General features: G+C 39.1%; 1 protein-coding gene across 1 annotated transcript in view; it reads right to left on the bottom strand.

Moving 5' to 3' along the window:
- The window catches only part of LOC126260277 (atrial natriuretic peptide receptor 1-like), a 350450-nt gene extending 327319 nt beyond the window's left edge, over positions 1-23131 (bottom strand). Inside the window, exons 1-2 of the mRNA XM_049957603.1 lie at positions 23075-23131; positions 14880-15056 (exon numbers count right to left, since the gene is read on the bottom strand). Of these exons, the coding sequence (XP_049813560.1) occupies positions 14880-15056; positions 23075-23131 (234 nt within the window). The remainder of the gene's footprint in view (positions 1-14879; positions 15057-23074) is intronic.
- Between the last annotated feature and the right edge of the window lie 1133 nt (positions 23132-24264).

The following is a 24264-nucleotide window of genomic DNA, read 5'->3' as shown; positions in this document are numbered from 1 at the left end:
CTACCAAAAACCAAGAGGACAATCATATGCTATCAGTTTCATTGACTTTTAGAAAGCATATGACTCTGTCAACCTGGGATCCCCTCATCTCTGTACTAAATCAGTAAAACCTACGCAGTAAAACTTCTAACTTAATCAGAGAAACCAAAACACCTATTCCAAATTCATGGGAGAACTCTGTGACCTTTTTGAGATAAAAAGCGGTGTACAGCAAGGAGATGGCTCTCTCCACTGCTATTTAACTGTGCCCTAGAAAAAGTAGTCAGCGAGTGGAACACAGAGATTCATAATGCAATCCAACTAGGAACAAAAATCAAAGTAATCAAAGTCAATTTTCTAGCCTTTGTAGATGATACAGGCCTGTGAGCCAAGACCTGGGAAGAAGCCAAAGAACAGACCCTCAAACTACAAAAACAAGCTGAAAAAATAGTTCTCAAAATCTCCTTTAAATAGACAAAGATAATAACAAACATTAAAAACCCACCAAAACATTTTAAAATGGGAGAACAAAAAATTAAGATCATCAAAGAATTCAAATATCTTGGAGAATGTATCAGCAGGAATGCCACCAAGGAAAAGGCAATGGAAACCAAAAGGAAGTCGAACTGGCCTTCCAACTCCCGAAAAACACATATAATAAGTCCCTGTCATGGACTGAAAAAATAAGACATTACATTACAGCATTCAACCTGAATCAAAACATTGTCCATCCGCAAACATAACCCAGCTGAGAGGATGGATATCAAAGAAGGGAAAATTTTAAGAAAAGTCCTTAGCCCCAGATTCCACAACAACAAACTAACACACACAAAAAATGTAACCCTTTACCAAACTATCGAAAAATGAGGAAAAGAAGAATTGATTTTTATGGACACATCCTCAGAAAGAACTCAAATATATTAACAAATAAATTTTTGAGTACTTCTGCAACAAAAAATTCAACCAAATCGGTATAAGGAAATGGAGAAATCTCCAAATCATAGAAAATATGCTCATGGATAAAGAAAGGACAGAGAGAGAGAGAGAGAAAGAAATGTAGAGAACACTAAAGATTGACTGATTTAATATACCCAAAAACAGGGTGAAGTGAAAGACAAAAATTAATAATCTTCTTCTTCTCCCTCAACCTTACACTTGTTGACATGTCATTAATTACTGCTGTATATCTATTTATTATTTAGAAAGAAACTCTTGAGATAGGGGGAAAAACTGAAATATGAAATATAATAGTAGAACATTAGCCAATAGAATCATTTTGCTTATTACCTCTGTCGCAAAGGTATCATTGAACATAATGAACATTTTAAGTTGACTTTCTGTGAGCCTCGTGATGACTATTCTGCCATTATAGTACTCATTACAGATGACATATAGAAAACATAGCAAATCTTAAACATATAATTAAGAGCATTGTCATTCTTTTCCATTGCAAGAATGTCAGAAACAGAAACAGTGGTCCCAGGAGGAGTGTTGCTAGCTCTAACAATAACTAAACTGTGAGGTGTGGGACAGAGACAGAGAATGAGTAGGCAACACACAAAGCATTCTCTTTCCCTCTCCGTGCAGCACAATTCACTTCCTGCACCTGCCTGCATTCCTTCACACCACTCTAGTATTGATGCTGTGTGGAAATATTCCTTTCCACAATTTGTGAGATGTGTTATGTTTGAACTGCTGAGAAGCATTTAGTTGTAGAAATTCACGTAAATAAAAAAAATAAAAATCTAATTGGCAAGCTTGATGTTATTTTCTCATGGGTAGACAAACATAAACTACTATTTACCATATATTGTTATAGCATAATACACTGAAGAGCCAAATAAACTGGTACACCAGCCTTATATCGTGTAGGGTCCCATGAGCACCCAAAAGTGCTACAGAATTATATGGCATGGACTTGCCTAATGTCTGAAGTACTGCTGGAGGGGAAATGACACCATAAATCCACAATGGTACAAGGAGGTGAGGATCTCTTCTGAACAGCAGATTGCAAGACATCCTAAATATGCTCAATAATGTTCATGTCTGTGGAGTTTGGTGGGCAGCGGAAGTGTTTAAATTTAGAAGAGTGTTCCTGGAGCCAGTCTGTAGCAATTCTGGATGTGTGGGGTGTTGCACTGTCCTGCTGGTATTACCCAAGTCTGTCACAATACATGATGGACATGAATGGATGCAGGTGATCAGACAGGATGCTTACATATGTGTCACCTGTCAGAGTTGTATCTAGATGTATCAGGGGCCTCATATCACTCTAACTGCACATGTGCCACACCATTAAAGAGCCTCCACCAGCTTGAACAGTCCACTGCTGATGTCTAGGGTCCACGGATTCATGAGGTTGTCTCCAGCCAACTGCTCTATGCAATTTGAAATGAGACTCATCTGACCAGGCAACATGTTTCCAGTTATCGACATCCAATTTCGGTGTTGACAGATCCAGGTGAGGCATAAAGCTTTGTGTTGTGCAGTCATCAAGGGTGCACGATTGGGCCTCTGGCTCCAAGAGCCCGTACTAATGGTGTTCCATTAAATAGTTCACTCTCTGACACTTGTTGATGGTCCAGCATTGAAATCTGCAGCAATTTGCAGAAGGGTTGCACTTTTGACATACCAAACAATTCTATTCAGTTGTCATTGGTCTTGTTCTGGCAGGATCTTTCTCTGGCCACAGCAATGTTAGAGATTTGGTGTTTTACCGGATTCCTGATATTTACGGTACACTTATGAAATGGTCATACATGAAAATCCCCACTTCATCGCTACCTCAGAGATGCTGTGTCTCATCACTCATGCACCAACTATAACCCCATTCCAACTTTCTTAAATTTTGATAACCTGCCATTTTAGCAGCAGTAACTGATCTAACAACTGTGCCAGACACTTGCTGTCTTATATAGGAGTTGCCAACCACAGCACCGTATTCTGTCTGTTTGCATATCTCTATACTTGAATATGCATGCCTATACAGTTTCTATGGTGCTATAGTGTAAATAATTAGCATGTCATGCATCACAACATCCTATGATGTGGATTGGAATTTAAATTAAAACTGGCACATAGTTCAACGGCTGTCAATAAATCATCCAAACTGCAGTGGCGAAAACTCTGTATTGAACAGAAACTCAACCAACAAGTCAAAAGGGCCTAATCACAAAGACTTAAGAAACAAGGCAACTCATACAATTGTATTGCTTTAGTACCTGTTAGTAAAAAGAGTAATAAATAAACAGACTGCAATAAAATCAGAAAATGATAAATGTTTATAAGGAAGTTTATACTAGTAATGTAAATGCATAAAATAATTGATAGATCTGAAAGAAATTGAAATATGAAAAACAGGGCTACGTAAATGACGTTTCCATTGAAAATGATAGAAATGAACATAAAACAGCATATAACAAGATATTTTCATGCTCTGAGGAATGCTACATCTATTGGTACTTGGTGACAGAAGAAATTAACAAAATTATGAAGAGGATAGTTACTACTCATCATATAGCATAGATGGTAAGTCACAGATAGGCACAATAAAAAGACTGTCAGAAAGAGAGCTTTCAGACCACACACACGCACTCGCGCATGTGTCGCTGCCGCCCCGTTACCCACCAGGCCTCAACCTCCACTAATTTCAAGTTGCCGCCACTCAAACCTCACCTGTTATTCAACAACAACATCTTTGCCTCGACTATCAGAAAGAGAGCTTTCAGACCACACACACGCACTCGCGCGCGTGTCGCTGCCGCCCCGTTACCCACCAGGCCTCAACCTCCACTAATTTCAAGTTGCCGCCACTCAAACCTCACCTGTTATTCAACAACAACATCTTTGCCTCTGTATTTCCGCCTTGACTGACTTCTCTGCCCAAACTCTTTGCCTTTACATATGTCTGCTTGTGTCTGTATATGTGCGGATGGCAGGTCCCTTTTTCCCTCAAGGTAAGTCTTTCCGCTCCTGGGGTTGGAATGACTCCTTACCCTCTCCCTTAAAATCCACATCTTTTCGTCTTTCCCTCTCCTTTCCTCTTTCCTGATGAAGCAACCTTTGGTTGCGTAAGCTTGAATTTTGTGTGTGCGATTGTGTTTGTTAGTGTCTCTATCAACATACCAACGCTTTCGTTTGGTAAGTTACATCATTTTTATTTTTAGATATATTTTTCCCAAGTGGAATGTTTCCCTCCATTATATTCATATCATTAATTTGAAACTAACAATTACGTTTGTTATTGTCACTGTTGCATTTCGAAATCTTTTCTGTCATCTTACTTTCTCTTTTTGTTTGTGCAAGTAGTTTCACTTTGTATTCACCTTCTCCTTTTTAGCGTAATCTACCATACAATTTTATCCTGCCTATATATACTCAATAATACGTAACCCACTTCCAAACCATAACCAAAAACTTTTTTCCCGCTTCCAACACTACCGCTGCTATAAAATCCACCATTCCCAGCTCACAAACAGTTCCTTCCACCAATTAAACAACCATTTCGGCTAGTTCTAACAACTTTCACTTTATTTCCATTTTTCCCACATAACTGATCATTTTTAGCCACTTCCCACAGGTTTTAACGTCATTATTTCTTTGTCAAACAATTGTTAGCCTCATTTTCATAATCTGTCACCACAAAACCACTCCTTTTAATACATTTACACGCCGTTTTTTTTTAAATTTTCCAGAATTTCTCCACTCTTTAACGGGTTTAGGAGGCAACACCACCACCTAACCTTTGTGCACATCATTGTTTACCAACCCAAGTTCACCACAGGATCAACATAGCTCAGCTCTAACCAACACTTTTTCAACTTTTTTCACACCAGATCCCCAGTTGCTTTCTAGTTCACCTTTATCTCTCCCCATATATTTTTATTTTCATTTTCATTTCAGCCTCATGTTACACTTTCCACCTTCTAATACCATGTCACCCTCACAACATCCCCACAACGACCCCATTAAGTTTTATTTACATTCCCTCCGCAAACATGCCTTCACCCTAGCCAGATTACACTTCCATATTTTATTTTCTCAGGCTTGTCTGACATTTAGCATTACCCCCAAAGGCCTCACACTTAAAGTTCCCATCTCTGGCTGCAACCCTTCCTTCCATCAGTCCCTATACCAGTTCCAAACTGAACAATCCGTTGCCCTCACCCACCTAATCCTTCACCTACACATCAACTCAGCCAATGAACACACCCGTCAAAGTCCTCAATCTTTCCTCTCCCACATCCACACCAGCTGTTCAGAGCATCCTCCTACAGGCCAACCGCAAATTAGAACAGCATGCCACCCTCCACCTTAAAAAACTATCCAATCTCCTGGTTTCCCACCTCTGGAAAGGCAACTCACTCACCCTCCACAACCTTTCCAGCAAAGGTCAACCTCCTCTCATTGCACACACACCCAGTCTCTCCCATCTACTCAATCTCCCACTTCCAGCTCCGCTCCCCCCAAAATCTGACCCACCTCCTCATCCTCAAAATCACCCTCTCCAAGCCTTCCAGGAATTTCTCACTTCCAGCCTTGCCTCTCAATCCTTCTTGAAAAACCTTAATCCTACTCCCAACATCACCACAGCTGAAGCCCATGCTATTCATGATCTGAAGGCTGACCGATCCATCGCCATTCTTCCAGCGGACAAGGGTTGGGTTCCATGACCGTGGTACTTGATTGTCGGGAGTATGTGGCTGAGGGACTGCGTCAGCTTTCAGACAACACTACATACAAAGTTTGCCAAGGTAATCCCACTCCTGATGTCCAGGCGGAGCTTCAAGGAATCCTCAGAACCTTAGGCCCCCTACAAAACCTTTCACCTGACTCCATCAACCACCTGATCCCACCGACACCCTGCACCCCTACCTTCTACCTACTTCCTAAAATTCACAAAGCCAATCATCCCGGCCGCCCCATTGTAGCTGGTTACCAAGCCCCCACAGAACGTATCTCTGCCTACGTAGATCAACACCTTCAACCCATTACATGCAGTCTCCCATCCTTCATCAAAGACACCAATCAGTTTCTCGAACGCCTGGAATCCTTACCCAATCTGGTACCCCTGGAAACCATCCTTGTAACTACTGATGCCACTTCCTTATACACAAATATTCCACACATCCAGGGCCTCGCTGCGATGGAGCACTTCCTTTCACGCCAATCATCTGCCACCCTACCTAAAACCTCTTTCCTCATCATCTTAGCCAGCTTCATCCTGACTCACAACTTCTTCACTTTCAAAGGCCAGACATACCAACAATTAAAGGGAACAGCCATGGGTACCAGGATGGCCCCCTCGTACGCCAACCTATTTACGGGTCGCTTAGAGGAAGCCTTCTTGGTTACCCAGGCCTGCCAACCCAAAGTTTGGTACAGATTTATTGATGATCTGGACTCACAGTGAAGAAGAACTCCAGAATTTTCTCTCCAACCTCAACTCCTTTGGTTCCATCAGATTCACCTGGTCCTACTCCAAATCCCATGCCACTTTCCTTGACGTTGACCTCCATCTGTCCAATGGTCAGCTTCATACATCCGTCCACATCAAACCCACCCACAAGCAGCAGTACCTCCATTATGGCAGCTGCCACCCATTCCATATCAAACCGTCCCTTCCCTACAGCCTAGGTCTTCGTGGCAAACGAATCTCCTCCAGTCCGGAATCCCTGAACCGTTACACCAACAACCCGAAAACAGCTTTCGCATCCTGCAACTACCCTCCCGACCTGGTACAGAAGCAAATAACCAGAGCAACTTCCTCATCCCCTCAAACCAAGAACCCCCCACAGAAGAACACCAAAAGTGCCCCACTTGTGACAGGATACTTTCTGGGACTGGATCAAACTCTGAATGTGGCTCTCCAGCAGGGATACGACTTCCTCAAATCCTGCCCTGAAATGAGATCCATCCTTCATGAAATCCTCCCCACTCCACCAAGAGTGTCTTTCCGCCTTCCACCTAACCTTCGTATCCTCTTGGTTCATCCCTATGAAATCCCCAAACCACCTTCCCTACCCTATGGCTCCTACCCTTGTAACCGCCCCTGGTGTAAAACCTGTCACATCCACCCTCCCACCACCACCTGCTCCAGCCCTGTAACCCGGAAGGTGTACACGATCAAAGGCAGAGCCACGTGTGAAAGCACCCACGTGATTTACCAACTGGCCTGCCTACACTGTGAAGCTTTCTATGTGGGAATGACCAGCAACAAACTGTCCATTCACATGAACGGATACAGGCAGACAGTGTTTGTTGGTAATGAGGATCACACTGTGGCTAAACATGCCTTGGTGCACGGCCAGCACATCTTGGCACAGTGTTACATCATCCGGGTTATCTGAATACTTCCCACTAACACCAACCTATCAGAACTCCGGAGATGGGAACTTGCCCTTCAATATATCCTCTCTTCCCGTTACCCACCAGGCCTCAACCTCTGCTAATTTCAAGTTGCCGCCGCTCATACCTCACCTGTCATTCAACAACATCTTTGCATCTGTACTTCCGCCTTGACTGACATCTCTGCCCAAACTCTTTGCCTTTACATATGTCTCCCTTAAAACCCACATCCTTTTGTCTTTCCCTCTCCTTCCCTCTTTCCTGATGAAGCAACCGTGGGTTGCGAAAGCTTGAATTTTGTGTGTGTGTGTTTGTGTTTGTTATTGTTTCTATCAATGTACCAACGCTTTCGTTTGGTAAGTTACAGAATTTCTCACACACACATGACCACAGTATCTGGCAGCTGGGGCCAGACTGCTCAATAGTGAGTCTGGCTTCAGCTGCCATATACTGTGGTCATGTGTGTGCAAGTTGCGTTTGAGTGAGTACGTGTGTATATGTTGTCTCATTTTCGACAAAGGCTTTGTTTGCCGAAAGCTCACTTTCTGACAGTCTTTTTGTTGTGCCTATCTGTGACTTGGCATCTCAGCTATATGGTGAGTAGCACCTTTCATAATACTGTTAAATTCCAACTTAGATTTTCCATTGTTTGAAGCTGACAAAATGTGACACATGAAAAGAATAGAACTAATTAACTAATTACTAACTATTTGGTGTACTTGTTTACAAATCAGAACTGCACTGGATTAAATTAATTGCTATTGAGTTCAATATAAAACAAACACAATTTATTAACACCAATTTTAGGTTAACTAAATGCTTAATACCAATGACTGCAATTCTTGTGCCCCGCAGGAGAAATAAATCTAGGTACACTATGAAAATTAAACTTATCACTTCAAGCCTTATGAAAATTTTTCTATGCATCTGAAATTTTAAAATTAAGCTTTAGAAAGAAATCACTTATAACTTAGTCATGTGTGTAATATGCAAGTATTTTCATCATGAAAGAGCATTTTATTGTGTTCCTATTTCAATTGTTTACAGCCAACTCCTATATCAAATCATTTGAGCCAGTTATGCTTCTGCCTTTGTCTGAGAAATCTTTTCAGATTACACACAGGTAATATCACAATACAGTGTCATTAACTTTCCACCTGGCAAAATGCACTTTGTGTTCTTTGGTAAGCTCTTGAAAGCTATTTCTTAGGATTAGGACAGTTATTTCTGCTCAGTAGTGTGGCGATGGATTCATGTTTCATTCCTGGTCACAAATATCCATAAAGAGTATAATAAACTGTGCTCAAACATTACCAGATTCTCTACTCAAATGTCCTTCTGTTTTAGATTTTGGCCAAAACTAGCAGTCTTGATTGACAAGTGTTTCTCATGATGGTTTTTCATGAATGTGATGTATTTAATTAAGAGATCTACTAAATCAACATCTTAGAGACATTCATTTCATGATCTGCCATGATTAAGTCATAAATATTTTATAGTTTCCCTATGACCAACTTAATTACCTCGCTGGCACATAATTCAACTTTTGAACTTTTGTGAACAGTTTTAAACCCAGGTATATTGTTTTCTCCTATGTATATTTTGCAAAAAGACCATGATGGTAAAATTAGGTAGATTTGAGCCCACATGGAGACTTACTGACAATCATTCTCACCATGAAGCATTCATGACTGGAAAAGGAAAAGGGAAAAGTGACAGTGCCACACAAAATAACCTCTGCCACACGCCACAAGATGGCTGGTGGAGTATAGATGCAAATGTAGATAAACACAGAAATAAGCAGTGTTAAATACCACTGCAAAGTCTGCATGAATTTAACTGACCCATTTTTGTGGACCTCTTCAAAAAATTTTAATGAAACTCATTCTCCATCTTATGTCAGCCTAGCAATTTTATATTCTTGTTGATGAACACTAGCATGGTTTGCTCTTTTGAAACTTGGAATAAAAGTATTGTAACAATCAAGCTCACTGTCACTGCTACAGAGGGAAACATTCCAAACACACACACACACACACACACACACACACACACACACACACACACACACACACTATATGATGTGACTTACCAAACGAAAGCGCTGGCAGGTCGATAGACACACAAACAAACACAAACATAGACACAAAATTCAAGCTTTCGCAACAAACTGTTGCCTCATCAGGAAAGAGGGAAGGAGAGGGAAAGACGAAAGGATGTGGGTTTTAAGGGAGAGGGTAAGGAGTCATTCCAATCCCAGGAGCGGAAAGACTTACCTCAAATCCTGCCCTGACATGAGATCCATCCTTCATGAAATCCTCCCCACTCCACCAAGAGTGTCTTTCTGCCGTCCACCTAACCTTCGTAACCTGTTAGTTCATCCCTATGAAATCCCCAAACCACCTTCCCTACCCTCTGGCTCCTATCCTTGTAACTGCCCCCGGTGTAAAACCTGTCCCATGCACCCTCCCACCACGACCTACTCCAGTCCGGTAACCTGGAAGGTGTACACGATCAAAGGCAGAGCCACGTGTGAAAGCACCCACGTGATTTACCAACTGACCTGCCTACACTGTGATGCATTCTATGTGGGAATGACCAGCAACAAACTGTCCATTCGCATGAATGGACACAGGCAGACAGTGTTTGTTGGTAATTAGGATCACCCTGTGGCTAAACATGCCTTGGTGCACGGCCAGCACATCTTGGCACAGTGTTACACCGTCCGGGTTACCTGGATACTTCCCACCCACACCAACCTATCCGAACTCCGGAGATGGGAACTTGCTCTTCAATATATCCTCTGTTCCCGTTACTCACCAGGCCTCACTCTCCGCTAATTTCAAGTTGCCGCCACTCATACCTGTCATTCAACAACATCTTTGCCTCTGCACTTCCGCCTCGACTGACATCTCTGCCCAAACTCTTTGTCTTTAAATATGTCTGCTTGTGTCTGTATATGTGTGGATGGATATGTGTGTGTGTGCGAGTGTATACCCGTCCTTTTTTCCCCCTAAGGTAAGTCTTTCCGCTCCCAGGATTGGAATGACTCCTTACCCTCTCCCTTAAAACCCACATCCTTTCGTCTTTCCCTCTCCTTCCCTCTTTCCTGATGAGGCAACAGTTTGTTGCGAAAGCTTGAATTCTGTGTGTATGTTTGTGTTTGTTTGTGTGTCTGTCGACCTGCCAGCACTTTCATTTGGTAAGTCACAGAACGAAAGCGCTGGCAGGTCGATAGACACACAAACAAACACAAACACACACACAAAATTCAGCTTTCGCAACAAACTGTTGCCTCATCAGGAAAGAGGGGAAGGAGAGGGAAAGACGAAAGGATGTGGGTTTTAAGGGAGAGGGTAAGGAGTCATTCCAATCCCGGGAGCGGAAAGACTTACCTTAGGGGGAAAAAAGGACAGGTATACACTCGCACACACGCACATATCCATCCACACATATACAGATACAAGCAGACATATTTAAAGACCAACAGAAAGAGAAAATAAGGCGACAGAAAAGATTTCGAAATGCAACAGTGACAATAACAAACGTAATTGTTGGGTTCAAATTACTGATATCAATATAATAGAGGGAAACATTCCACGTGGGAAAAATATATCTAAAAACAAAGATGATGTGACTTACCGAACGAAAGCGCTGGCAGGTCGATAGTTTGTGTTTGTTTGTGTGTCTATCGACGTGCCAGCGCTTCCCACGTGGAATGTTTCCCTCTATATATATATATATATATATATATATATATATATATATATATATATATATATATATAAAACAAAGATGATGTGACTTACCAAATGAAAGTGCTGGCAGGTCGACAGACACACAAACAAACATATAAATATATATACACATTTCGCTGGATAATGACAACATGGTTTGTAATATCTCTTTATATTCTACTAATTATCCCTGCACAATTCTATGAGTGAATTACATTTCCTACCTGACCATCTATATACTCGCAGAATTGATGCGCGATGTAGTACAGTACTATTACTATTCCATGAGCGCATAATTACTCTTTGTAATATTCTCTCTGGTGTGTTGAGAGGACCTCTAGGAACTTCTCCATGCCGAATAGCCACATTGAATAATTGTAATTTTGCTATCGAGATTACTAGAAGAAAGAGATTGAAAATATATTGTATGCTGCTCAAGAAAATATATACTGAGCATTTACATCAAAGGTGTATAAGGAATTTCATTATATATGTATTCTCCAACTGGAAATTTGCACGGAGGTGTTGTTTCGTTGGTAATCAGAAGGGAACTTCCGATGAATTGGAAACAAACCTGAGCGCACTATCCGAAAATTACCTCGAGCAATTAAACAGAGAACCGGCTCTGGAGATAACATCTTGGACCTACTGATAACAAACAGACCTGAACTTTTCGACTCTGTAAGTGCAGAACAGGGAATCAGTGATCATAAGGCCGTTGCAGCATCCATAAACATGGAAGTTAATAGGAATATAAAAAATGGGAGGAAGGTTTATCTGTTTAGCAAGAGTAATAGAAGGCAGATTTCAGACTACCTAACAGATCAAAACGAAAATTTCTGTTCCGACACTGACAATGTTGAGTGTTTATGGAAAAAGTTAAAGGCAATCGTAAAATGCGTTTCAGACAGGTACGTGCCGAGTAAAACTGTGAGGGACGGGAAAAACCCACCGTGGTACAACAACAAAGTTAGGAAACTACTGCAAAAGCAAAGAGAGCTTCACTCCAAGTTTAAACGCAGCCAAAACCTCTCAGACAAACAGAAGCTAAACGATGTCAAAGTTAGCGTAAGGAGGGCTATGCGTGAAGCGTTCAGTGAATTCGAAAGTAAAATTCTATGTACCGACTTGACAGAAAATCCTAGGAAGTTCTGGTCTTACGTTAAATCAGTAAGTGGCTCGAAACAGCATATCCAGACACTCCGGGATGATGATGGCATTGAAACAGAGGATGACACGCGTAAAGCTGAAATACTAAACACCTTTTTCCAAAGCTGTTTCACAGAGGAAGACCGCACTGCAGTTCCTTCTCTAAATCCTCGCACAAACGAAAAAATGGCTGACATCGAAATAAGTGTCCAAGGAATAGAAAAGTAACTGGAATCACTCAACAGAGGAAAGTCCACTGGACCTGACGAGATACCAATTCGATTTTATACAGAGTACGCGAAAGAACTTGCCCCCTTCTAACAGCCATGTACCGCAAGTCTCTAGAGGAACGGAAGGTTCCAAATGATTGGAAAAGAGCACAGGTAGTCCCAGTCTTCAAGAAGGGTCATCGAGCAGATGCGCAAAACTATAGACCTATATCTCTGACGTCGATCTGTTGTAGAATTTTAGAACATGTTTTTTGCTCGAGTATCATGTTGTTTTTGGAAACCCAGACTCTACTATGTAGGAATCAACATGGATTCCGGAAACAGCGATCGTGTGAGACCCAACTCGCTTTATTTGTTCATGAGACCTAGAAAATATTAGATACAGGCTCCCAAGTGGATGCTATTTTTCTTGACTTCCGGAAGGCGTTCGATACAGTTCCGCACTGTCGCCTGATAAACAAAGTAAAAGCCTACGGAATATCAGACCAGCTGTGTGGCTGGATTGAAGAGTTTTTAGCAAACAGAACACAGCGTGTTGTTATCGATGGAGAGACGTCTACAGACGTTAAAGTAACCTCTGGCGTGCCACAGGGGAGTGTTATGGGACCATTGCTTTTCACAATATATATAAATGACCTAGTAGATAGTGTCGCAAGTTCCATGCAGCTTTTCGCAGATGATGCTGTAGTATACAGAGAAGTTGCAGCATTAGAAAATTGTAGCGAAATGCAGGAAGATCTGCAGCGGATAGGCACTTGGTGCAGGGAGTGGCAACTGACCCTTAACATAGACAAATGTAATGTATTGTGAATACATAGAAAGAAGGATCCTTTATTGTATGATTATATGATAGTGGAACAAACACTGGTAGCAGTTACTTCTGTAAAATATCTGGGAGTATGCGTGCGGAACGATTTGAAGTGGAATGATCATATAAAATTAATTGTTGGTAAGGCGGGTATCAGGTTGAGATTCATTGGGAGAGTCCTTAGGTAATGTAGTCCATCAACAAAGGAGGTGGCTTACAAAACACTCGTTCGACCTATACTTGAGTATTGCTCATCAGTGTGGGATCCGTACCAGATCGGGTTGACGGAGGAGATAGAGAAGATCCAAAGAAGAGCGGCGCGTTTCGTCACAGGGTTATTTGGTAACCGTGATAGCATTACGGAGATGTTTAACAAACTCAAGTGGCAGACTCTGCAAGAGAGGCGCTCTGCATCACGGTGTAGCTTGCTCGCCAGGTTTTGAGAGGGTGCGTTTCTGGATGAGGTATCGAATATATTGCTTCCCCCTAATTATACCTCCCGAGGAGATCACGAATGTAAAATTAGAGAGATTAGAGCGCGCACGGAGGCTTTCAGACAGTAGTTCTTCCCGCGAACCATATGTGACTGGAACAGGAAAGGGAGGTAATGACAGTGGCACGTAAAGTGCCCTCAGCCACACACCGTTGGGTGGCTTGCGGAGTATAAATGTAGATGTAGATTATTAGATCCAAGAGCTCCATTATTTCATCAGATAATTAAACTCTATCAAAGCAATCTTTCCGCTTGATCTGAGGTTCCCCGACTGACTACACAATGCAAGAAAACCAAGACATTTTATTTACACAAGATTGCAGATCGCTTCAAATCATCGAGACTGTGGACAAGGAGAGTCATCGTCCGATTCTGATTAAACAAATAAAGCTTAATTATAACTTTTTTGAGCAACTGTGATGACTGTGATATGGCATCTTATGAATGAGATCATTAATAAAATACTAATAACTAACTTTCCTCCTCACCAGCAACCAGTATAAACACAATATTAATTAAAATTATGGGTTGAAATTAGTGAACTGTGGTGAATGAAACATTATATCCCAATGAAAAAATGCCAGCAGCACATTGATTACTTTTAACTTGTAATAAAATACAGAATAAGAAAAGAAGGGACAAAGGATTACATCTCATTAACTATTGGGCCATTGGGAAAAGATGGGGAAGGGAAATTGACTGTGTCCTTTACTAAGAAACTGCCCTGGCATTTGCCACATGCCACAAGATGGCTGGTGGAGTATAGATGCAAATGTAGATTAACACAGAAATATGCAGTGTTAAATACCACTGCAAAATCTGCATGAATTTAACTGGCACAAAATAATACATGTAACATGGTGATGTCTCAATATTGGTTAATTACATTCAATACTGAAAGCAAGAAATTGCAGGGAAACAAAATTAAATTATTGGATACTATAGAAGATAGCACTTCCAAAACCAGGATTATTGGCATAACTGGAGACGACTTCATAAAACAAAGCTTCTTGAGACTAAATGACAGAATCAACATTTTCAAGATCATGGATGATTAACTGCAGTATGTTCAATACTAAGAAATCTAAGTTTGTATAAGTGGACTTTACATAATTTTAAATCATGTCAGTGCAGACCTTCACAATGTCATGTATGAGTGACATCCGAAAATTCCAGTCTAAATCTAGTTCTCCATTCTCAAGCACATCCTTTAGACTGCCTTTGGGACAGTATTCTGTCAGTATGAGGATGTTATTTGTGTCAACACAAGCACCAACAAACCTGACTGTGTTCTCATGTGTAACATCACGAACCTGAAAACAAAAATATGTGTCACATTGAATCATAATAAGAAACAGGGAGCACAGAAAAAGTTGGATATACTACTCTTTCTATTGTAACAGGATCCATTCATCCACATAAAGAACAACATTAGGTTGGTTGGGAGAGAAAGGGGCTAATCTACAGGGTCATCAGTCACACAATATTAGGCAGTGTCCATCTGCAATGTTATTAACATCTGAACCCATACGTCAACAGTTATTTTTATATTTAATATGACACATATTAACATAGTACTCTGTGGTCTTATGAGGCATGTTTTTAAGTAATTACCATTTTGAAATAAATATTTTAAAAATCTACTTTTCCTCATAATTGCCTCCAATATTAAGGCAATTCTCATATCTTACAGCCAACTCTTGAATATCATCCTGTAGAAATCTGCCAGCTGATTAGACAACCACTGCAATGCAGTCATTTTATTTCCATCATTGTTGGGGCACTAACCACCAAATGCTACTTCAATGGAGGAACATGTGGTAGCCCATGTGGTAGCCAGGCAGTAGATCACGTCTGTATGGATCACATTGCTCCCAGCCAGTTGATCTAATCAGCTCTCGAGTTCAATTGGCCGTGTGTGGACAGACATCGTCATGAAGCAAAATGATCCCCTTACCTAGCATGCAATGCCTTTTGTTTTGGATTTCAGCTCAATTTTTTAAGGACTCATAAGAAGTCATAGATTTTATGGTGTCACCATTAGGAAAAAATCCACGAGCAGCATCCCTTTCCAGTCCCAAAAAACAGGACACATGATTATCCGCATTGAAATTGTTCCCTTGAACTTCAGTTTCTTGGGTGGCCACCATTCCCTGCACTGCTGCTTTGATTCAGGTGTAATGTAATCCACCCATGTTTAGTTGCCTGTGGCAGTTTGGCTTAAGAACTCATTACCTCCCTCACTTTACCACTCTAGGAAAGTCAAGAAACTGATTAAACATTTGTTTGTGCGCACGTCAGTCAACATTTTTGGTACCCACCTGAATATAACTTTTGGTAATTTACATGTTCTGTAACAATTTGCATAAATTACACTTCTTGTTGCTTGTGGGAACTCATCACATAATGCCAAAGTCATAAAGTGTCTGATCTCTGTCACTTTTCGGTCAAATTTCTGCACCAAATCGTCACTGATGACTGATGTCACCCACTTTGTTCCTCACTGTGCACATTTCTATGGCCATCTTCAAAAGCTCTCTTCCATTTAAGTACCATCTCATTGTTCATAATGTTTTCACCATACACTTCACTGAGCTGAAAATTAATTTCAGCTGCTTCCATTCCTTTAACACTGAGAAAATTAATCACAGCCTGTATTTCTCAACTGGTAGGATTCTCATTCAGAGGAGTCATTCCAAATACTCACAAACAAACTTAAACACTCCGAATGACACTGTAATTGGGTCTGTGGCTTGCCAACACAATGCTGTACACAGCACACACGTGCCAAATGCTGACTGAGGCGCTGCAGCTGATGGTACTTACTTTAAAAACACACCTCATAAAATAGAATCTAGGGAGTGCTACAAAATGGGACTTAATAGGTCATACAGCTATCTGTTAATGGGAACGAGACTAACACAATCATGTGTGTATGTACTTTCAGACAAGTATTGTTTTTTCTATTTACTTATCTCAGGGATCTGTTTTCTCCTAGCTGTTACTTACTTACATACAAACATGAATTGTTGTTATCTTCAGTCCAAATACCGGTTTCATGCAGGTCACCACAGTAGTGTACCCTTTACAAGCCTCTTCATCTCTGCATAACTGCTGCAACCTACATCAATTTTAACCTGCTTACTGTATTTATGGCAAGATCTCTCTTTATAAATATTGTCCCTCACATTTATTACCAAAATGCCTACCTGCTGATGTCTCAGGTTCTGATCTATCAACATGTTTCCTTCTTTTAGTCAAGTTGTGCCATAAATTCCTTGTTTCCCTAATTCCATCAGTCCCTCCTCATTTGTTATCTCGATCTACCCATGTGATCTTCAGCACTCTTCGGAAGCACCATGTTTCATAAGCTTCTATTCTCTTTTAATCTGAACTGCTTATCTTCCACATTTCACTTCCCTATACTCTGGACATATACCTCGAGAAAAGACATCCTACACATTTATATTAAATGTTAATAGATTCTTCATCCTCACAAATGCTTTTTTTGATATTATTAGTCAGCATTTGATATTCTCTCCACTTCAGCCATCATCAGTTATTTTGTTGCTGAAATTGCAAACTCATCTACTTCTTTTGGTGTCACACCTTCTAATCCAATTCCCTCAGAATCAACTGATTTAATTTGATTACATTCCACTGTCCCATTCTGTTTAACTTCTCTTTGTAATACCACAACCCCTTGGGACCTTATATCCTATTCCAATCTCATCTTAACTCTCCCATACTAATTTAAACGGTTGGTTTGACATTATTTACATTGGTCCTCACTATTATATAGACTGAAGGAAACATGCTGAATTAAAAACTAATCCACCATCATAGTTTACACACAATACAAATTTCAGGAACATGGTAGGAATGATTTTGCAGATGTAATTATAGAGTAATTAATGATTAAAGTTCCAATACTTCCAAGTCATAGAGAGTCAGCTATCCTTATGTTTTGAAACCAGAAATTACTTGAATCCCTAATAAAAATATAACATGATGATTTTTCAGTCAGAAATGAGCATACTCATATTTTAATTGGTGTTTGATAATAGAACTGTAATTATGACCACATAGAAATGTAAAATTTTACTCATACAAAAATGAGTTATTTGCATCTAGGGCTTTCATTCAATAAAATTAATCACTTTGTACACCTGAGAAATTTAGCATGAATTTTCTTTCAGTCAGTTAATCACTACATTCAAATTAATGAAATATATTGTTGCAATGATAAAACACTTAATTTATGGTCTTAATAGAAACAGTTTCTATCCTGTCTTTGTATGAAATTATTCACTTTCAATCTACGTGTATGTCTATGTAATTTACGAAGACGTATGTAAAAACTTTAATTGTATAAATGCAAATTCAGTATGTAACGATAACAGTAACTGTTTAAAACCATATCAATAGAGTTGATTTTGTATGCTGCCATACTTCAGTCTTAGACCAAATTTTGTAAAAACAGCATGTAGTCAGACTTTATAAGTTGTATGACGTACGCTCACCGATGAACATCTGACGTGCAAAATAAAATCCTTTGTACACAAGGAGTACTACAACTTCTTCTATCCATTTCATTTCACGATTTCCATGTGATGCAGTATCCATGTGTAAATGTAATGAATAGAATGAACAGCTGGAAATGGAGTGATTGTTTTCCTACTGAATGTGACCATATGGAGAATATCAAAACAGACCCTTTAAAAACATGTTAAAGAATGAACTCAGAATATAAGAAAGGAACTTAAGTATTCAAAAACAATTATATGTGTACTAACAAATGAACTACGTAAGTGAGAATCAGTCAAGAAAGAAATGTGTAAAAACTACAAATGTGAGGCATCCAACATAAAGCACGATTCACAACACAGCGTGCATACCACAACACAGAATGCAGTTCAAAAAGGAAAGCAATCTAAGGGTGCAGCAATGAAAATGCAAACCTTTGCTCCTGAGAATCAGTTAGTGAGTAGGAGACCCAAAATATATGTTGCCTGTGATAGCCATGGCAGAGACTGTGCAAGAAACATTTTAAACTTAGCTTCAAATAAATATGATGTTGAAGGGAAGGTGATACCAGGTGCCCCAACTAGTGTAATATTTTTTTAAACAAATGCAATGACTTGCATAAGCTGGTATTTGGGCAGGAGCTAATGAGGGCAAAGAATGAAGCCAACTTAGCAATTCGTTCACTACATAAAGCCTTGTCAGTGTTACAAAATACAAATGTGATTGTAGTTGGTGTACCACACAGGCATGACCTGCCTGAATGGTCTTGCGTAAACCAACAAATTCATTCCACAAATGTGAAACTAAAATAAATAACGAAATGCCTCCATAACACTTGTTTTATTAGTACCCCTAGTAACAAGGAGTTATATACAGCACATGGACAGCACCTAAATGCCGCAAGGATTTATGAATCAGTGGAAACAAACAGGGAAGTGTACAGAACAGCAACAGAACTTAAACGGAAGGATATTGCAGTCTCAGATAAAGAATTAGTGAGAATTGTTACTGACACAACTCCAGCACAAATAACAACAGAATCCAGAAAAGTGAATTCTGTATGTGTGGAGAGGACAATTACTCCAGAAATAAATATACCCAAGAGATCAGTGCAAAAGTTATTACAAGCGGCAAATGATGTGGCAGGAAAGAAGACACCATATAAGAAGAGAGACCTACTTGCAAAAAGAAGAATAGCAACTCAATCTCAAGGAGTGAGAACACAAACAGGTGGAATATGGCAGTCAACCCGAAGAAAGAAGCTACAATCAACGGACCAAGATTTTTGGTGGGATCTGCGGTGGTTTCACAGAAGAAAGTAGTTAACAAAGTGAGTCATCAAGTGGATGAACAGTTATGTGACTATCAGATTCACACAGATGGCCATAGTGCATCAAGATTAACCTACAACTTCAAATATAGATTCAAATTGCTCTCAGAGGAACATAGACAAACTACTTACTTTTCTACAAGTTAACATATGTTGTATTAGAAATAAGACTTTAGAATTACAATGTTTATGTAACACTGAGCATGTAGATGTTAAATATGTGTATCTGAGCACTGGTTAACCTAAGAACAAGTAAATGTGTTTGTTCCCCAAGGGAATGTTGTGGGAGACATGATATGTAGAAAACAGAGAAAGAATGGCGGGGCTGGAATTTTTGTCAAAGAAGGAATAAATTGTTCCAGAACTGATGTATCTATGTAGGCCTACTCCTCAGAATTAGATGGGGAGTTTAGTTGTGTAAAACTAATGAATGAAAATATGGTGGTGGTTAGTCTATATAGGTCGCCAGATGGTGATGTAAATTTGTTTACCGAAAAATGTTAATTAATAGATAAAAGGATATTGAAGAGTAAGATGAGAATTGCTATCTGTGGTGATTTCAACATAGAAATGGCAAACACACAGGGGCTAGTTTCTAGGACATTTTAGAATATGCTAAGATCTTCAGACCTCTATTGTACACATAACCATGCCACACGCAAGAATGGCTGCAAAGACGATATTGTTGTGAACTTCCATAGGGAAAACTTTACAGTCAGACTTGCAGGAAGTGGACACGCAGATCATGAGCCACTACCCCTTACACTCTGTTAGAGGCAGCCAGTTAAAACTGAAGAACCTAAAGTAGTAATGGTACGAGGACAAAAAGAAGAGTACATAAGTATGTTTGTTGATAGATTAGGAAGTGCAGGTTGGAACTGGAGAAAGAGAAGCTGAAATTACCTTTGATAACTTCTGTAAAAATTACAGAGATTTATTGTATTCTTGCTCACCAGTAAAAATAAAAAATATCCAAGTGAAATGAAAAAGAAAAGTCTGAACTGGTTTACAGAAGAGCTAGCAGAAATTAAATTAGAGGAAACATGCATATGCTGTACCAGATGCATAGGCAAATCACTAACCAAGGGGCAGAACAGAACATGAACATTCATAGGCCATATCTGAAATGCAAAAAATTCTACACAGCTAAACTTTTTCTGGCAAAAAAGCAAGCAGTGGAAAAATATATAGGAAGTGCTCCCAATAAATGCAAGGCAGCATGGCAAATAATAAAACAAGAAATACACCAAAATTCACAGAAACAGCTCTGCTTGAAGCTCAGTTATAGAAATAAGTAACAGTATTAAAGCAACAAATTCATCTGCAATCGACCTTGTTGGAACACCATTGCCTGTTAACCTGGTATTTCACTGGAGGGCTGTCACACCTGCTGATTTTATAAAAGCTGAATCCAAATTTTTAGGTTCTAAAAGTATGGACTATTATTGGTTATCAACTAACATAATTAAAAAGACAATACACTCAATTGCCCAACCATGAGGTTTTATTTTTAACAAATGTGTAGAATTTGGAGTTTTTGCGGATGCGCTTAAGGTATCAAAAGTTGTCCCAGTTTTTAAAAAAAGGGAACAAACATCTTCCCCAAAGCTACAGACCAGTTTCCATTGTTCCAATATTCTCAAAGATATTTGAGGCACTGATACACACACAAGTAAGCAGCTTCTTTGAAAAACACAATATTGTATGTAGCAATTAGTTTGGTTTTCACAAGAGGAAAAACACAACAGGGGCCATTTTGGAAATCACTGACCAAACCTTAGCAGCTTCTGAAAACAATAACATGGTATCACTGGTATTAGGTGACCTAAGCAAAGCTGTTGATTGCATTCCCGTTGACGTACTACTGGGGAAACTAGAGCTTTATGGGGTGACAGGGAGCACTTTAGCTGTGATAAATTCTTATTTAAGTAACTGAAAACAATTTCTTTAAGTCAGAAATGTAAATTTTTCCATAATGGAAATCAGCACAAGTGTATCACAAGGGTCTACACTTGAACCCTTCTTCTTCATTGTAGCTATTAATGATTTACCTAAAAACATAGCCCACCCCATCATGTGTTATGCTGATGATACAACACTACTTACCACACATCAGAACATTTCAGATCTGAATAACCTAACAAAAGAAACACTTGGTAAGGCCCTGGACTGGTTTGCAGCCAATAAGCTCCTGTGCAATCCTGATAAAACCCAACAACTTTCAATGGGAATATCAAATGAAGTAGGCAGTAAGTCGGTAAAACTCTTAGGTATTCACAGTGTCTCAAAAATCTACTGGGAGCAACATATCGATCATGAATGTGAAAAAATTTCTCAGGTGGCACACCTTATCTTGAAACTAAGGGAGGTAGTGAGCTTGGAGTACCTTAGGGTGACATACTTTGTGCTATTCCAGTCACATATTTCATATGGTCTGATTATATGGGGGCACTCCCCTCACATCAAAATCATCTTGAAATTACAAAACAAAGTCTTACGCATAAAATGTAAAAGAGGCCATAGGGAGCACTGTCATCCTCTTTATTCCAGACTCAGAACACTCACAATTATGAATTTATATGTCTATGTGTCTGTATTCTATATTGAAAATATTATTTCAGAATTTATTGCCAGAAAGGAAATAAATAAACAGAACACCAGGGTTAAGGGTAATTTTGACATACTGTGCCACAGATTAGCAAGAATGGGAAATTCACACAAAGTAAACCCACTCAAAATGTTCAATAAACTGCCAATTCACGTTCAGTCTATGGATTTTTTTTTTTAAATTAAGAGGTACAGCTGGCTGTCAGATCATCCATTCTATGACATTAAAGAATTCTTTGAGATACCTGAGGAGGATATTAGCATTTAAAAGTTGTCTGTAGTTGAACATATTATTGTGTTCTGTGGTTAATCATGTGTAATTACATAGTGTATACAATAAACAATACAATACAATACTATATTAGATTATAGTATAGCTTATTGCATTAACTTTTAGAAGCTATCCTGGTGTAATTTGATACACTGCCACGCTTAAAATGTATTCTATAATGTACTGACATTAGTTTAACATATTATTCTGTTTGTACTAGTAGATCTGGGAAGACAATGGCAGTATCATTGTAAAATGATCTATGGTGAATAAAATTCTTGATTCTTGAACATCAAATTGAACCTACGACAGCATCAAGAAGCAGCACCTTGGTTTACACAAGATATGTATAAAATTGGTGGAGGATATTCTTTTGATGCTGGTAATGTGTTGCAGAATGTGGTCTAAACACTGTTTTCCTTTTGTTAAACTGCGATACACATTCCAAATTTCGCAAAAACATTTTCACCAAATTTTATTACAACGTGGTGAAAGGAGCTGGGATGTGTATAAAATTGCATTGTATGCTAATGGTTATTAAGTTGTTTACAATATCCTGTGCCATATAACATTACTGGGGCGTGAATAAAAACAACCTGTATGGAAAAGGTGAATGTGTGAATCAATGGACCAATACCAACAGCCAGCAGCATGGATTGTCAGATGAGTACCAAATATATTATTCACGTAACAGAGTAGTAAAACAATTAACTGATATGAAGTGAAATTGCATGCTAACGTATCAGGCAAAAATAACTGCATGTAACATATTTTGCAAATATTACAGGAAAGATATTATTCAGAAGTGCTTGTCAAGTTGTGCAAAATTAGTTAATATGAGTAGAAGCAATATATTTTCTGTACATGACCAAGGTGGAATCACAACAAGATCTGGTTGGCAGCTACATGCATCAACACCAAATTTAAATATTCCAAGTCACTATAAATCAGCAAATAGTATCATTTCACCTTTCCAAGGATTTCAACAACTGGAAAACCTATTGGAACAATTGTCTAAGTTACTAGACAGTAAACTGTCGGAGAAAAATAATAAAAATAGATATGATGCTGAAAACAATTTCAGAAAAATAGACAATATTCTCAAAAAATGGACCAGAAACTGGAAGCAATTAGGGAAGATGTTAATAAGGCAAACAGACAAATAAGCAGTGTAAATGAAAGAGCAGGCAATGTAGAATCTGAAGTGGATTATTTGAAGAGTTTTGCTGTTGTAGAGTTACAATTAGTTAACAATTGTGTTGATGAACTCTACAGACAAAAATCAGAGTTGCATAATACACAGACTTGTATTGAAACCGAAAATAATTTTATGGATGAGAAACTAAAATTAAATTTTATACTTGTTTCAGAACAAATTTCTTTGGTAAACAGCAAAGTGAATGAAGTAACAAATAATCTTCAAACAATCAACTCTAAAGTTGAAAAACTAGAGAGTAATATGTTTAACATTATATATAGTGGTAAAACATGTTTCAAACAATTGCAGTAACATTATTATGAAAATTTTTCTGGGTGATTTTAAAGTACACCCTGTCAATTGTACCAGTACCAGGGCAGACAGCTTTGCAACAGGCATGTCAGAACAAATGAAAGTGAAATTTGCCAAGTAATTTTTAGATGGAGAAGTTTTATCCTGGGCGAACCAGCATGTTAAATCAGAAATGATGTTTGTGGAGTTCAAAAAATTATTTTAAAACAGATTTTGGTCAGATAGTAGGCAGGCCAGAATACAATCAGAAGTTTTGAATGGAAGTAGATTTCGCAA

This window comes from Schistocerca nitens, chromosome 5, assembly GCF_023898315.1.
Source record: "Schistocerca nitens isolate TAMUIC-IGC-003100 chromosome 5, iqSchNite1.1, whole genome shotgun sequence".
In the NCBI taxonomy this organism is placed as follows: domain Eukaryota; kingdom Metazoa; phylum Arthropoda; class Insecta; order Orthoptera; family Acrididae; genus Schistocerca; species Schistocerca nitens.
Note: the sequence above shows the minus strand (reverse complement) of the source record. Positions and strands in the feature narration are given on the sequence as shown.